The sequence below is a fragment of the Martes martes genome (assembly GCF_963455335.1).
Source record: "Martes martes genome assembly, chromosome: 12".
Taxonomy (NCBI): Eukaryota; Metazoa; Chordata; class Mammalia; order Carnivora; family Mustelidae; genus Martes; species Martes martes.
Window position 1 is genome coordinate 60,327,356 of NC_137900.1, and position 12,908 is coordinate 60,340,263.

At 55.3% G+C, this 12,908-nt stretch overlaps 2 protein-coding genes across 4 annotated transcripts; one reads left to right on the forward strand and one right to left on the reverse strand.

Annotated features, from left to right (window-relative positions):
* The first annotated feature begins 917 nt into the window (after window positions 1-917).
* On the forward strand, window positions 918-5,582 carry TESK1 (testis associated actin remodelling kinase 1). 2 transcript variants are annotated; one of them, XM_080820098.1, is made up of 10 exons: window positions 918-1,527; window positions 1,661-1,782; window positions 1,912-1,960; window positions 2,465-2,611; window positions 2,869-2,996; window positions 3,166-3,256; window positions 3,507-3,590; window positions 3,742-3,831; window positions 3,967-4,081; window positions 4,418-5,582. In XM_080820098.1, exons 1-10 carry the CDS (start codon window positions 1,309-1,311, stop codon window positions 5,302-5,304), a joined length of 1,932 nt encoding a protein of 643 aa, XP_080676224.1. In that variant the 5' UTR covers window positions 918-1,308; the 3' UTR covers window positions 5,305-5,582. The 2 variants fall into 2 exon arrangements, with proteins under 2 accessions (XP_080676224.1, XP_080676223.1); XM_080820097.1 differs by having other exon boundaries at window positions 1,180-1,527; window positions 2,914-2,996.
* Window positions 5,549-12,904, reverse strand: CD72 (CD72 molecule). 2 transcript variants are annotated; one of them, XM_080820099.1, is made up of 9 exons: window positions 12,688-12,904; window positions 12,490-12,597; window positions 11,801-11,872; window positions 11,104-11,193; window positions 10,440-10,775; window positions 7,784-7,932; window positions 7,037-7,155; window positions 6,168-6,314; window positions 5,549-5,886 (listed from the first exon to the last, which is right to left on the reverse strand). In XM_080820099.1, the coding sequence occupies exons 1-8, from the start codon at window positions 12,767-12,769 to the stop codon at window positions 6,173-6,175; spliced, it is 1,098 nt and encodes a 365-aa protein (XP_080676225.1). In that variant the 5' UTR covers window positions 12,770-12,904; the 3' UTR covers window positions 5,549-5,886; window positions 6,168-6,172. The 2 variants fall into 2 exon arrangements, with proteins under 2 accessions (XP_080676225.1, XP_080676226.1); XM_080820100.1 differs by having other exon boundaries at window positions 5,553-5,886; window positions 6,168-6,305.
* Between the last annotated feature and the right edge of the window lie 4 nt (window positions 12,905-12,908).

A 12,908-nucleotide genomic window follows, 5' to 3' on the forward strand; every position in this document is an offset into this window, starting at 1 on the left:
GGGAGGAGTCACGTTGAAAGGCGGGGTCACAATGACCCGTGGAGTCACTCTGAGAGGTGGGGTCTCATTGTGTGGGAGGAACAGACAGAAGAAGGGTGTCGCATTGAGGGGTTCTGGCACACATTGACGGTGGCAGTATCTCATTGAGGAATGGTCCCTCTGAAGCGAGGGTCTCACTAAGGAGGAGAGGGGTCTCCGAAGGGAAGTCTCCCGGAGGGGCGGGTTTTTGCCGAGGGGGTGGAATCCCACGGAAGGCGGGGCTTCCGGGCAGGTGGAGGCTTCTCTGCAGAGAGATAGGGCTGTTTGGAGGAAAAAGTAAGAGGAAGGTTCAGGCTGGGTGGTCACCGGGCGGATACACCTTTCTTCCTTTGAACTTTATTCGAGGGAGGCGGGATGGAGTAAGGAGGTGTGGGGCCACACCAGGGACGGGCGGGCCGCGGGCTCACTGTATAGGCCTGAGGCATCACCACCGCTCGAGAAGGGGAAAGTGTCAGGGAATCCAGAGGTGTAGGGGTGGAGACCTGGGAAATGGGCAGGCTGGGCCAGAGCGGAGGCCGGGCAGGTAGGCAGGTTGCTGGGCTACCTCCGATTGTGGCTGGCCGTGAAGGGTCTACTTTTCTGCCCTGCTGGCCGTCGGAGCCCAGGAATCCGGCGGCTTCCTGAGCCCGGCTTTCCTCAGACAGTGGCCTGAGGGTGGAAGGAGAGAAAGGACTCCCAGGGCATCTAAAAGACGTTTGAGCTGCGCGTACGCACAATCAGCCCATAATTTCCTTCAGTTATTCAGCTTGGGCCTGAACTTATTTGGCCCCGACGTCCCAGACCCACTCGCCTCGGGTGTCGCGGCCACCGGTTGGGGGTTGCGTACCTGAGGGGGCGTGGCCGCTGCCGGTGGGCCGGGCTGGAAGGAGTTAAGCAGAGGCCCGGTTCAGCCCCGCCCCCGGCAGGCCGCGGAGCCTGAGCCCCAGCGGCGAAGCGGAGCAGCGGTCGCCCGCCCGCCCGCCCGCCCGCCTCCGCCTGCGGGGAGCCCGCCCGCCTGCCCGCCGGCGCCCAGGAGAGCCACCGCCACCGCCCGGCCCAGGCCCAGGCCCAGGCCCTGCGCAGAGCCAAGCGGAGCGGCGTCTACCCGGGCCCTGCAAACCGGCGCGGCGGGGGCGGGCCCAAGATCTGCCGCGGATCTTCCATTCTCCAGGGCGGGAGCGGGAGCTCCGGCGTCCCGGATCGGGCTCAGCGCACGCCCATGGCAAGTGCGGCCTGCCCGGGCCCCGGGGACCCTGCCATGTGAGGCAGGCCCGGGCTGGGGGCCCGGCCATGGCCGGGGAACGGCCCCCACTGCGGGGCCCTGGGCCAGGGCCGGGAGAAGCGCCGGGGGAGGGGCCCCCGGGACCGGGGGGTACGGGTGCAGGCCCGGGCCGGGGCCGCCCCTCCTCCTACCGGGCTCTCCGCAGCGCCGTGTCCAGCCTGGCGCGCGTGGACGATTTCCATTGCGCCGAGAAGATCGGGGCCGGCTTCTTCTCTGAGGTCTACAAGGTAGGATCAGCAGCGAGGGTAGAGGGGCGGGACCGAGCCTTAGACGCGAGGCTGGAGCTAGGGGGCCCAGACCCGGACGACCCGCGCGACCTGGCGGATCTGCCCGGGACTCGCCAGCCTATGCCGCCCCCAGGTTAGGCACCGACAGTCAGGGCAAGTCATGGTGCTGAAAATGAACAGACTCCCCAGTAACCGGGGAAACACGCTACGGGAGGTGCAGCTGATGAACCGGCTCCGACACCCCAACATCCTAAGGTGAGCGGCCCCAGCCGCTTGCTGAGAAGCTTGCTGGGAGAAAAGGAAAGATCCCGCGGGAAAAGTGGGAACTGCAGAGGGGCCTGGACTCTTAAAACCTACCCTTCTATCTTCTTCATTCTCTTCCAGGTTCATGGGGGTCTGTGTGCACCAGGGGCAGCTGCACGCTCTTACAGAGGTGAGGATGGGCCAGGAAGGAGGGGACCCCCACCACCACCAAGGGGAGAGAGTGTCAGCGCCCGGTGCATTTGCTGAGGAATAATGAAAGGCAGCAGGACCCCCTCCCATGAGAGGCTTCCCTGAACTTCCCTTTGGGCTAACCACAAATAAAATGCCTCCATTGGTCACATTCTCTATATGCGCTATAACAAGTGCTGTCCAGTAGAAGTTTCTGCAGTGATGAAAATGTTCTGCAGCTACATGTGGCTAGGGAGCAGTAGAAATATGACCCGTAGAAATATGACTGAGGAACTAAATGTTTAATTTTATTTAAACTTAATAATTTAAATAGTTGCACATGTCTTGGAAGGACAGCCCTAGAACATGAGTGGGAGACTCTAGAGCACAGACTCCCCCTTCTGACCTTTGTGATCCTCCTTAGTGTCCCCTGGCCTATAAATGGGAGACCTAGAGTACAGGCGGAAACCTTGACGTTGATTCCCCTTCTCCCCCTATACCCCAGTATATGAATGGGGGGACCCTGGAACAGCTGCTCAGCTCCCCAGAACCCCTGTCCTGGCCAGTCAGGCTCCGCCTGGCTCTGGACATTGCCCGGGGCCTGCGGTACCTGCATGCCAAAGGTGTATTCCATCGAGACCTAACATCCAAGGTAGGCTGGCCAGGTGGGTGGAGGCATGAAAGGGGATTTGAGTGTGGATTGGAGTGTGGATAGTAGACATGTTAGGATATCCAGAGTAGCAAGGCCCTGGAGAATGGGGACTGGGGTGAGGGGGAGCTCTGAGGGGCCGAGTACCATGCTATGTTTGGAGTGGTGAGGTTGAAAGATTGGGGTACATTGGAGAACTGGGAGGTCAGGATTGGAGTTACTCGAGTGACAGGGCTTTGGGGTATATATTGGGAGAACAGAAAACGGAAGGTGATGGGTGTGTGGGGATGCTGTATGTATGTCAGAACTGTCTGATCCGACGGGAAGACCGAGGCTTCACGGCTGTTGTGGGTGACTTCGGGCTGGCTGAAAAGATTCCTGTGTATAGGTGAGGTGAATGCCCCTGTGCCCCTCCAAACTTTCTAGAGGGTCCCTATCTAAATGAATCCCCCAGAGACATATCCTTTGGAGTGGGGAGGGGGCTGACCTCATCCCCTTTTGTTTAGGGGGGTTATCTGAGTGGGATGTCTCTGATCACTCTGCCCCTACCCCTGCAGGGAAGGGGCAAGAAAGGAGCCATTGGCTGTGGTAGGTTCCCCATACTGGATGGCTCCAGAGGTGTTGCGGGGTGAGCTGTATGATGAGAAGGTAAGACATCAATCCTTCAGATTCCAAGGCCTTCCAGAGACCCTTGAGATACTTTCATAAGGCCCCATCCCAAGTTCTTCAATAGCCTTATTGAATATTTAGGAGACCCCCAAATTCCCCCTTGCCCCCTCATAGGGACCCCTCCAGTGCATGAAACTATCATGACTTCCCCCAAATTCTGACATGTTGTGACAAAATTCTGACATGAAAACCATCAGTTCCTCCCACTGACATTCTCTCCTCCCCCCAGGCGGATGTCTTTGCCTTTGGGATTGTCCTCTGTGAGCTCATTGCACGAGTACCTGCGGACCCAGATTACCTACCCCGAACTGAGGTGAATAATGTCTCCAGTTGGGAAAGGGGGAGCTCCAGACTGGGCAGCTTATAACTGAGGAGGGTTCCCTGGAGGTTAAGGTCCTGATTGGGGGTCAGAAGGAGAACTCAAGGAAGGCTGACTTGAAGGCCCCTTCTCTCTGTCCCTGTAGGACTTTGGCCTGGATGTGCCTGCTTTCCGGACCCTGGTAGGGGATGACTGCCCACTGCCCTTCCTGCTCCTGGCCATCCACTGCTGCAGTGTAAGAGCCTCTCTCTCCCTGCCCACCACCCCCATCTATCAGCTGCAAAGCTTTCCTGCTTCAAGTGGTGGGAGGAAAATGTAGGGATTCCCTTTTGGAGCACTGAGTGAAGCTATCCCTGTCTCTACCCATCAGATGGAACCTAGCACTCGTGCTCCCTTCACTGAAATCACCCAGCATCTGGAATGGATCCTGGAGCAGCTGCCTGAGCCAGCCCCCCTCACCAGAGCTTCCCTGACACACAATCAGAGTAAGTGAGCATGACCTTGATGCAACTAAACTCTTTTTGCCTCTTCCTTAGAACTCAGGGGATTAAGACTAAATGTATTTATTAGTTGAGAAGGTTGGGGCGGGGGGGTGTGAAAGGACATCTTAAATAAAATATTTTCAAATTCTAGAACCAGGAGAGGGGAAGAAGGAAAGGAGAGGTGAAGGAGGGCTAGAGGTGACATCTCCCCCTGTCCAAAATACCCATTGGGACTCCCTTTTGTAAGCTGTAGTCCCACCAGCCTCCTGGTGAATAATGAGGCCTCAAGGAGCCATGATCAACGCTGAGAACAGTAACCACAGACTTCTCTGTCTACAGGGTCTGTTTCAAGAGGGGGTCCCTCTGCCACCCTTCCCAGGCCAGACCCCCGGCTTTCCCGAAGCCGGTCAGACCTCTTCCTGCCCCCATCACCAGACTCACCCCCCAACTGGGGGGACAATCTGACTCGAGTCAATCCCTTCTCACTCCGGGAAGACCTCCGGGGAGGCAAGATCAAGCTGTTGGACACACCCAGCAAGCCAGTTACTCCCCTGCCTCTTGTTCCACCATCACCACTGCCCTCCTCGCAGCTGCCCTTGGTGACCACTCCAGAGACCCTCGTCCAGCCTGGGACACCTGCCCGTCGCTGCCGCTCGCTCCCGTCATCCCCTGAGCTCCCCCGACGTATGGAGACAGCACTGCCAGGTCCTGGCCCTCCCAGTGTGGGCCCCTCGGCTGAAGAAAGAATGGAGTGTGAGGGCAGTAGCCCTGAGCCAGAACCCCCAGGACCAGCTCCCCAGCTGCCCCTGGCCGTGGCCACAGACAACTTCATCAGCACTTGTTCCTCGGCCTCCCAGCCCTGGTCCCCTAGATCAGGACCTGCCCTTAACAACAACCCCCCAGCTGTGGTGGTGAACTCCCCACAAGGCTGGGCTGGGGAGCCGTGGAACCGGGCCCAGCATAGCCTGCCCCGGGCGGCAGCCCTGGAGCGGACAGAACCCTCGCCGCCCCCTTCAGCTCCCCGGGAGTCTGATGAGGGGCTGCCCTGCCCTGGCTGCTGTCTTGGCCCTTTCAGCTTTGGCTTCCTATCCATGTGCCCCCGCCCCACACCAGCTGTTGCCCGCTACCGCAACCTGAACTGTGAGGCCGGCAGTCTCCTCTGCCACCGAGGGCACCATGCCAAGCCTCCCACACCCGGCCTGCAGCTGCCCGGGGCGCGCTCTTAGCAGTGGGGCCTGTGGTCTCTGGGCTCCAACTTTGGCCTTCAGGATGCCCTGTGAGGACAGAGCACACATGTTGGACAGTGCCAGCCCCAGCAGGGCTGACCGTCTCTTCTCCCCATGTAGGGGAACCTCAGCATGGACTCAAGGGACAGAACATTTCCTGTCTAGCCCCTGGGCCTGCTCTCCCATGGGCGATCACTGAACCAGACAAAGCATTGCTGACACATGAGACTAACACGTGCAAATTATTTAAAAATATTTCAATAAAACTGCCTGGCTGGCTCCGGGCTGCCCCTATCCACTCAGCCCATGCGCCCTCCTCCACCCCCCTACAGTGCCACTATGGGAAGTTCTTGGGGAGGCCAAAATCTCTTCTAGTGACTTCTTCACCAGTTTCCCAGGAACAATCCAGCTTCTGGGGCAGGATTTCAAGCAGGCAACAGACTGGCTAGAAGTGTTGGGCATGGATCAGCCCTTGGCTAGGCACTGCCCAGGCAAGAGTGAGAGAATGCTAGAGGGAGATGATCTTTGGGCCTGCAAACTGCAGTTAGGGTGAGGGGTGCAGGCTTCTGTTGGCATGAGTACCTGTAAGAGTAAAGCACCAGTGAGGTCTGCAGTAGACTATTGCTAAGAAAATTCATCCAGTTCCTCCTACCTCCCTGGACAGCCGAACCCCCAGCCTCCCTTCAGTTCCAGAACTTTCCTGCTGAACAACCTCCTTCATAAGCAGATGAAGACCCTGAAGACTGTAGAGGTGACCATCGTTCTCAGGAATAAGTTTTACCTCTGGCTTCTGAGCCCCTGCTCTGAGTTCCTCTCCCTCCCTGCTCGCCAACTCCCATGCCTCAGTGGGTGGTCATGCTTACCCAACTCAGGGCAAAAAGTGGTCCCTGTCTGGGTGCTTGAAAGCTGTCCTCTCACAGATGCAGGGAAGAAGAGAAGTACAGTCATGCTGCTGTATTCTTGGCCAACTGCTTTGTACCTTAGAACATCTTGAGCTTTGCCTATAATTCCTAAAGATTGGTGAGGTAGAACTGGGACAAGGCCTGCCTCTCCTCTCCCACCCTGCCTTCGCTCCCCTTGCTCCCCTTGCCCTACGTTAAACACAATGAAGTCCTAATTTGCTTTGCCTGCCTAAGGCCATGTTTGGGTATGGTTCAGGGACAGATGGCTACTCTAACTCAAAGAGGCTTTAGAACCAGGGGAAGAAAAAAGTCACCCAAAATATTAAAGATGGAAACTCCATGGGGAACATAGGAGATGACTGCCTGTTTCAGGGTTCCTGGAGTTGATTTTCAAAGTTGCCCCACTGTTGCCTTCCGGGAGGTACCTATAGTGCCCCCAAGAGGCCCTGACTGAGAAAGTGCCATCTCAGTTTGGGTAGCCCTGTCAAGGGATAGGAAGTTGAATGCTGGGGTTCATGAGCTGTGAAGTCCTAGCTAAAGCTTCAGCTTCTCCCTCAGAGAAAAACAACATAGGTCCCAACCTAGTAACTTAAAAAAAAAAAAAAAAGTGCCTGGGACTGCCAGGTACTGGAAAGGTGCCAGAGAAGAAGGCTGTCCTAAAGAGTTTTAAGTAAAGGAAACAGACAAGTAGGTAATTACAATACTGACTTGTGAAAGAATTTTGGGAGCAGGACCTCCCAAAACTTTGGGAGCAGGAGGAGAATCTCATTACTATGTCTATATGAAGGAGCTATGGGGTTGAGTATGCCCAGAAGTCCTAACAGACTTACCCAGGGCCTCGTTTGCTGTCAACCTGCTGCCACCTCTTAGCAAAGCTGTGATTAGCCCAAAATGAACCAGGTGGACTAATTTGTGTCAACATCTTCATTGCGCTGTTGTAGTATGTAATCTGAGGGGAGATTCAGAGGAGAGGTATGTGGAGAATGATGAGAAATATTCCAGTGCGAGGGGCGGGGGGGGGGTGTAGGGAGGAGGGATGTGGGCCAATGGAAGAAAATGAGCACTATAGGGAGGTCTCGGCTTTGACAAGAGGACTGTTTCTGACTGGCACAAGACATCAGCTCCTTGGGGACCCGTCCCTGCGGCCTTCAAGTGCCACCTTGCAGATGCAGGCTCGCCCTTCAGTTCACCCCCCAGCTGGTGAAGAATTTCTGCCAGCCTTTGAAAGAGGAGTCATTCCATGGGCTGCTCTGGTCATAAGGAGTCAATCCCAACAATCCAGCCCCCCAGATATGGGACCTTTGCCTGAGAGGCCATGAGAGACAAAGACGCTGTTAAGCAGCCCTGGAGAGTTGACTAGAAAGCTGAGATGAGAAACAGGTTCAAGTAAAGATGGTTCATGAGCTTCAACTCTCGTGCCAACTCCAGCCAGTTGGTAGGGACCACCTGGAGCACTGTGCTGAGAAGCTGCCGGAAAAGGAATGCGTGCCCTGTGTGCACTGCCATTCCTGACTCACTGACACATATCCCTTCGCCCAACAGTACCCGCTACAGTCTGCGAATAAGGGGATGCTTACTGAAAAATAAGAAGAAATGTCACTGAACGTGGCCAGGTTGGAGGACAGAGATTGACAGTAGTTTTGGCTCTCCTCCCAACTTCTCTCCACATATGAGATGTAAAAGCAACTCCTCTCATTCAGTATCCATCCCATGGGACAGCAGGAATCTATAAACCAGAAAGAATGTAACAGCATAGCCCAGACCCAGGAGGGAGATCTCCCCATTGAGACAAAAGTGATGATTCCTCAGTCTGGTTGCTAACAGTGCCCCCCTTGGTCTAGTCCCAGCACCTTCACTGGCTTCTAGTCCTTCACCTTTGCAATCTGTCTTTGGCCTCCCCTGGTAATGCCATTCCTATGCATATTTAGTAAAAGTCTTTAATATTCACAACAGCACTCCTTAACAGTCTGGGAGGTTTATTTTAATAGGGTGGTGGTACTATTCCCAATTTCTGAATGATTGCAGTCCCCCCCCCCTTACACTTTGGCTGACCTCACCTGGGCCGCCCCCCCAACCCATAAGTGTTCAATCAACCTCATAATCATCTCAATCGCTCCCTAAAGCATTCCTCGCTGCATATTTAAAATTTGCCCACAGCCTCCACGCTACTAGCCACCTCCTTCCCTCTCTCCACTCTTCCACAAGTAAAAACCTTGGTTCCTGTTCTGCTGAAATTGTCAGACACTTGATGTGAACTCTCTCTGTTTCCCTCCCTTGCACCCCAAAATCTCTCTTCTCTGTTCCACTGTTCCTGGCTATCTCTAAGCAATAAACATCCCTCTTTCACAGCCCATACACCAATCTGCGCTCCTGATCCCAACCCACCTGTCTCTGCTTTGTTCCAGGAATCCTACCTGTGACACTCAAAGATCCTTCCCCAGCTCCCTCTCTCCCATCTACATTGTCTCATGTCCTCACCCAGGTACCGTTTTGAGTTTCTGTCCTGTGGCAACTAAAGGAATACAAAGTCAGTGTAGCCAAATGGAAGAGGGTGAGAGGCTAAGTGGTATGCTGAAAGGTAGGCAGGGACCTTGGAAGCCAGGCTAAGGTTTTTTTTTTAAATTTTCTATGTTACAGGGAAGAGTAAGTCAATGTAGCGTTTTACATAGAGAAGTTTTGTTCACTGGCTATATCCCAAGTGCTTGGACACAGTGCTCGGACATGTAGTATGTATGCAATGATTTTTGATGTAATTAATTAACTGGAATGACATGATCAGATTTTGTTTTTAAAGAATTACCCTGGCTTCCACATGACAAGTGGATGGGTGGGAGAGGGAGAGAGATGTTTAGGAGAAATGACGCAGCAAGCTGTCACAGTGATCCTTGCAAAAAATGGGGGTGAGCAAAAATGTGAATGGATGTATAGGCTCAGTGGTGGAAAATGGAGTGGGGCACCTGCTACAAGTGGGAGACAGGGTGGTAGGGTAAGGAGTTCTGCACAGCTGCCAGGCAGTACCGAGGATTGGGCTGAGGTTGAGACTAGAGTTTTGGTGGCACGAAGCAGAATGATGGCACAATATGGCACACCTGGGTGTGGCAGGGGCAGGGGGGGCAGTTCATCCAGATTTGAGATCTTGCCCCTCTGGTACACCAGAAGGACAACAGAACAAAACAGCGAGTGGCTGAAGTGATGGGCCCCAGAAGCCAAGATGGGTAGAGAGAGAAGTGACAGCCAAGGCAAAGGGAGGAAAGGGGAGACAGTGAGTTGGAGGCATCAGTGAGTTTGAAGAAGTGTGGGGAAAGACTGGAGGAGGCAGCTGTGGTCAGAGTGGTCTGGAACCAGCCTTCTAGCAGAACAGTTCAGAGTGCTTGGGTCTGGGGTGCAGCTGAGGGAATGGGTGGCAGCACTGCCTGGGACTGAGGGTCACAGGGAATGAGAAGGCTAAAGACACAAGGGCTGGGGGCGTCTGTACATCAACTCACTATCTTAAGCCTTGGGGGAGTCTCTGGATGCCCCCTGAGCTAGACAGAGCCTAACCTGGACTGTAGATAACCAGGCCATAAACATTCTGGTCGCCTTGGGCCTGGTTCCCCACCCCGAACCTCAGCCTGCTTCTTGCACAGCCTCTCCCCTTTTCTGTTGCTCCCTCCCTCATCCCCACATACTGCCTGGGCTCCTGCCTTCAAAATAGATGAACTCTTCCCGCCAGCTCTCTCCCCCACCTTACCTCCACCCACCTCATTGTGAGTGTTGCCCACGCTTGAGAGCTTCAGCTGCCTCGCCCCCCACCCGCCACGCTGCACCTCAGTAATCAGGATTTCTTAACCCTTGGGGAATCTCAGATGTAGTGAGAAATAATTAAAGCTATAGACCCTCTCTTTACAAAAAAGTGCAAACAACCAGTTCCACATCCCAATTCAGGGGCTTCCCAGATCATTTGACATTGATATCAAGGGCAGAGACTTAAGTTTGGTGCTTTGGACAGTGTGATCTGCATTGCCATCTTTCTCCCTCCTTCCTCCTATTGGATCTGCCTTAGAACTGGGTGAGTCGCCCTAAATCCAGAATGCAGCTTGATCCTCCTCTCTATTGGCCACCACTCTCATTTACTATCCCTTTCCTCCACAACTCAATGGCCCCCTGACAGACAGACACCTGCCAGGAGTGTCTCCTCACTTCAATCCATCCCTTACAGAAACCCTCCCAACCCTTGTCTCCCGGAGTGGATACCTTCTAAGGGGCACGTGAATAAGGACTTCAGTGTGTCACGCATGTTGCTCAGCCTCTGCTCCAAGGTCATCCTCTGCACCTCCTTACTTTGCAAGTCCTCCTTTGTCTTCTCCATCTCAGACTGGCAGGCCTGTAACTGCTCTTGAGTAGCCTGGCAAACCCTCTGTTTCTCCTGTAGTGCTTCCTGACTCTGGGCTACTTCCCTCCTGGACCCCTGCAGATCCTCCTCCTTCTTCCCCAGCTGGGTCATCGTTAGGTGGAGCTGCTGTCGAAGGCTGCTGTTAGTGGTTTCCAGAAGCCTGTTCGTTTGCTGGAGCTGCTGAGACACCTGCAGATCTGTTTGGCCATAATGAGAGATTTGGAGGGCATCTTCAGCCATGCCCTGCCGCCCTGAGACTTCAGCATCCGTCCTTTTTCTGTTTCTTGCAAATTTTTGCAAAACAGGCTGAAATATAAGAGCTGACTACCTAAAGCTTTAGGAGGTACTGGATTAGGAAGACACAGCATTCTAAAATAGACCCGACTAGAAACTAGTTGAAAAGCTAAGGATATAGTGGTGGTGACTCTGGGCCCTGCCCAGGGAAAGGGCAGCTGTTGGGGACAGTAAAGAGTAGGGGAGAAAATGGCTTGGGGTAAGTGGGAAATGGGGGACTGCCATACTCACAGCGTACTCCCAGGCAGATGGCGGCCACCCCTAACAGCAGGCAGGTGAGCAGCAGGCCGAGAAAGATGTACTGCATACAGGCTGGGCGGCCTTAGGGAGACAGTGGGACGAAGGGCAGAGAGCCCCAGCAAAGTTTAGAGAATGAGGGGCTGGGTGGGTGGGGGATATTCATGGGAAAGAGCACCCCTCAGAGGATATGGTGCAGGTATGATGGGTTTTGTTGGTTAGTGAATTTCCGCAGGTAGCAGAAGGAAGATGTTCTAGAATAAGGGCTGGATCATTACTGGTAAGCATTGAGGGGCGCTACCTGGTAGGATGGGAGCTAAATCTCAAACGGAGACAGAGGACGGGAGTATGTGAATGGGACCACCATAAAGGGGAAGGAGGGAGGATCTGGGTCAACCTGTGGGAATGATACATCTGGGTATGGGGGTCAAAGAGGCAGGGCAGGGTTCTCGGGGCTGCCCGCGCAGTCCAGAGGGCTGCTCCCCGGGCTCACTCTCGGTACCGGACACGCACACGCAGGGCCCAGCACCATGCCCCTGGGATCCCGCCAGCACGCCCTCTGTGAACAGCCCGCGCGGCCGGGCAGGGTCTGCGCAGTCTGGGGGCCCCCCAGCCCGAGACCCCGCCCCGCGCGCCGAAGCGCCAGCCGAGCCGCTGGGGGCGCGCGCCGCAAGGAGGGCGAGGGACTCACCCGCGAGGAGCCTCCCGGCAGCCGGTGACGTCACGGAGCTCCAGGACGCAGTTGGCTGCTCGGGTTGGAGCCCTGAGGACCCACAGCGACTCCGGTTTCCAAGAGGGGAAGACCCGGGAAATTCCCGTTCTTTCCACCCTCTCCGCCTCCACCTCTCCCTCTCCAGTCTGGCCCGAGATACCTTCTGCGACCTCCTGAGATGCTCTGGAACCCCGTTAGCACTCCCCGGAGTCCCGCATCTCCACCGGGACTCTTGTGTCTCTCCCGGGTCTTACTGCTCTTCCGGGTCTCCCTCCTGGGTCTCTCTGTAGGTTTTACTCAGCACCCCTAAACCTTCTCCCCAAAAGTGCCCTCATCCCTCTCTCCTACCCTCTTCTCTGTCCTGTAACTCCCTCTCGAAATCGTCTCCCCACGGGGGCTGCCTTCATGTCTCCTCGCTGAGCCCTTGTCTCCGCATTGGGACTTCCACCTTGCCCCTGGGAGCTTTATTCTTACCTGACTCCCATTTATCCAGGGCTCATTCTTCTCTTTCCTAAGCATCCTCTCCTTTCCCAGGGATATTGTGTACCGCCCTCCCCCCCCCACTCAAGAATACCGTAGAGTCCCAGCTCAAGACACACACACACACACCCCACACACCCCACACACACCCCACCCCGTCAAACATATATCCTTTGGGGTCTCCGTACCTCCTTTGTCCCCTACTCCAGAAGAAGCCAAGCTCAAGGGCCCACCTGAGACTGAGGGCACTTGCACATTCTCGTAGGTGAGTTCCTCATCCTCATCAGTCTCTGGGTCTGGAAGAGGAGAGAAAAGGTGGAGGTGGGGGTGGGGCCATGAGGGAGCTTAGGGATGCAAAATCAAGGAGATGCTCCTTCCACCCTTACCCTGTCCTAACCGGCTGGAGACGCTCTTCTTCAGGGGAGCCTTCACAAACCGCAGGTCAGCATAAGTGATGGCCTCAGCCATTGCCCTGAGCACCTCTGCTCCCACCTGTCTCCTCCTTCACCCTTGACACTCTTCCCTTGACACTCTCCCCTTGACACTCTCCCCTCTGTCCCTTCACACCCTTAGACTCTTTCTGTGACTGCACAGCTTAGTGCTTTGC

What these genes read in the sequence shown, in the direction of transcription:
- CD72 (XM_080820099.1), bottom strand. Translation starts at nt 12,769, where the DNA reads ATGGCTGAGGCCATCACTTATGCTGACCTGCGGTTTGTGAAGGCTCCC. An exon ending in CTCCAGCCGGTTAGGACAGG is followed by an intron (nt 12,598 to 12,687) that starts GTAAGGGTGGAA and finishes CTCCTCTTCCAG; the next exon opens with ACCCAGAGACTGATGAGGAT. An exon ending in ATTCACGTGCCCCTTAGAAG is followed by an intron (nt 7,933 to 10,439) that starts GTATCCACTCCG and finishes TCTGGTTTATAG; the next exon opens with ATTCCTGCTGTCCCATGGGA.
- TESK1 (XM_080820098.1), top strand. Translation starts at nt 1,309, where the DNA reads ATGGCCGGGGAACGGCCCCCACTGCGGGGCCCTGGGCCAGGGCCGGGA. An exon ending in CGACACCCCAACATCCTAAG is followed by an intron (nt 1,783 to 1,911) that starts GTGAGCGGCCCC and finishes ATTCTCTTCCAG; the next exon opens with GTTCATGGGGGTCTGTGTGC. An exon ending in GTGAGCTGTATGATGAGAAG is followed by an intron (nt 3,257 to 3,506) that starts GTAAGACATCAA and finishes TCCTCCCCCCAG; the next exon opens with GCGGATGTCTTTGCCTTTGG.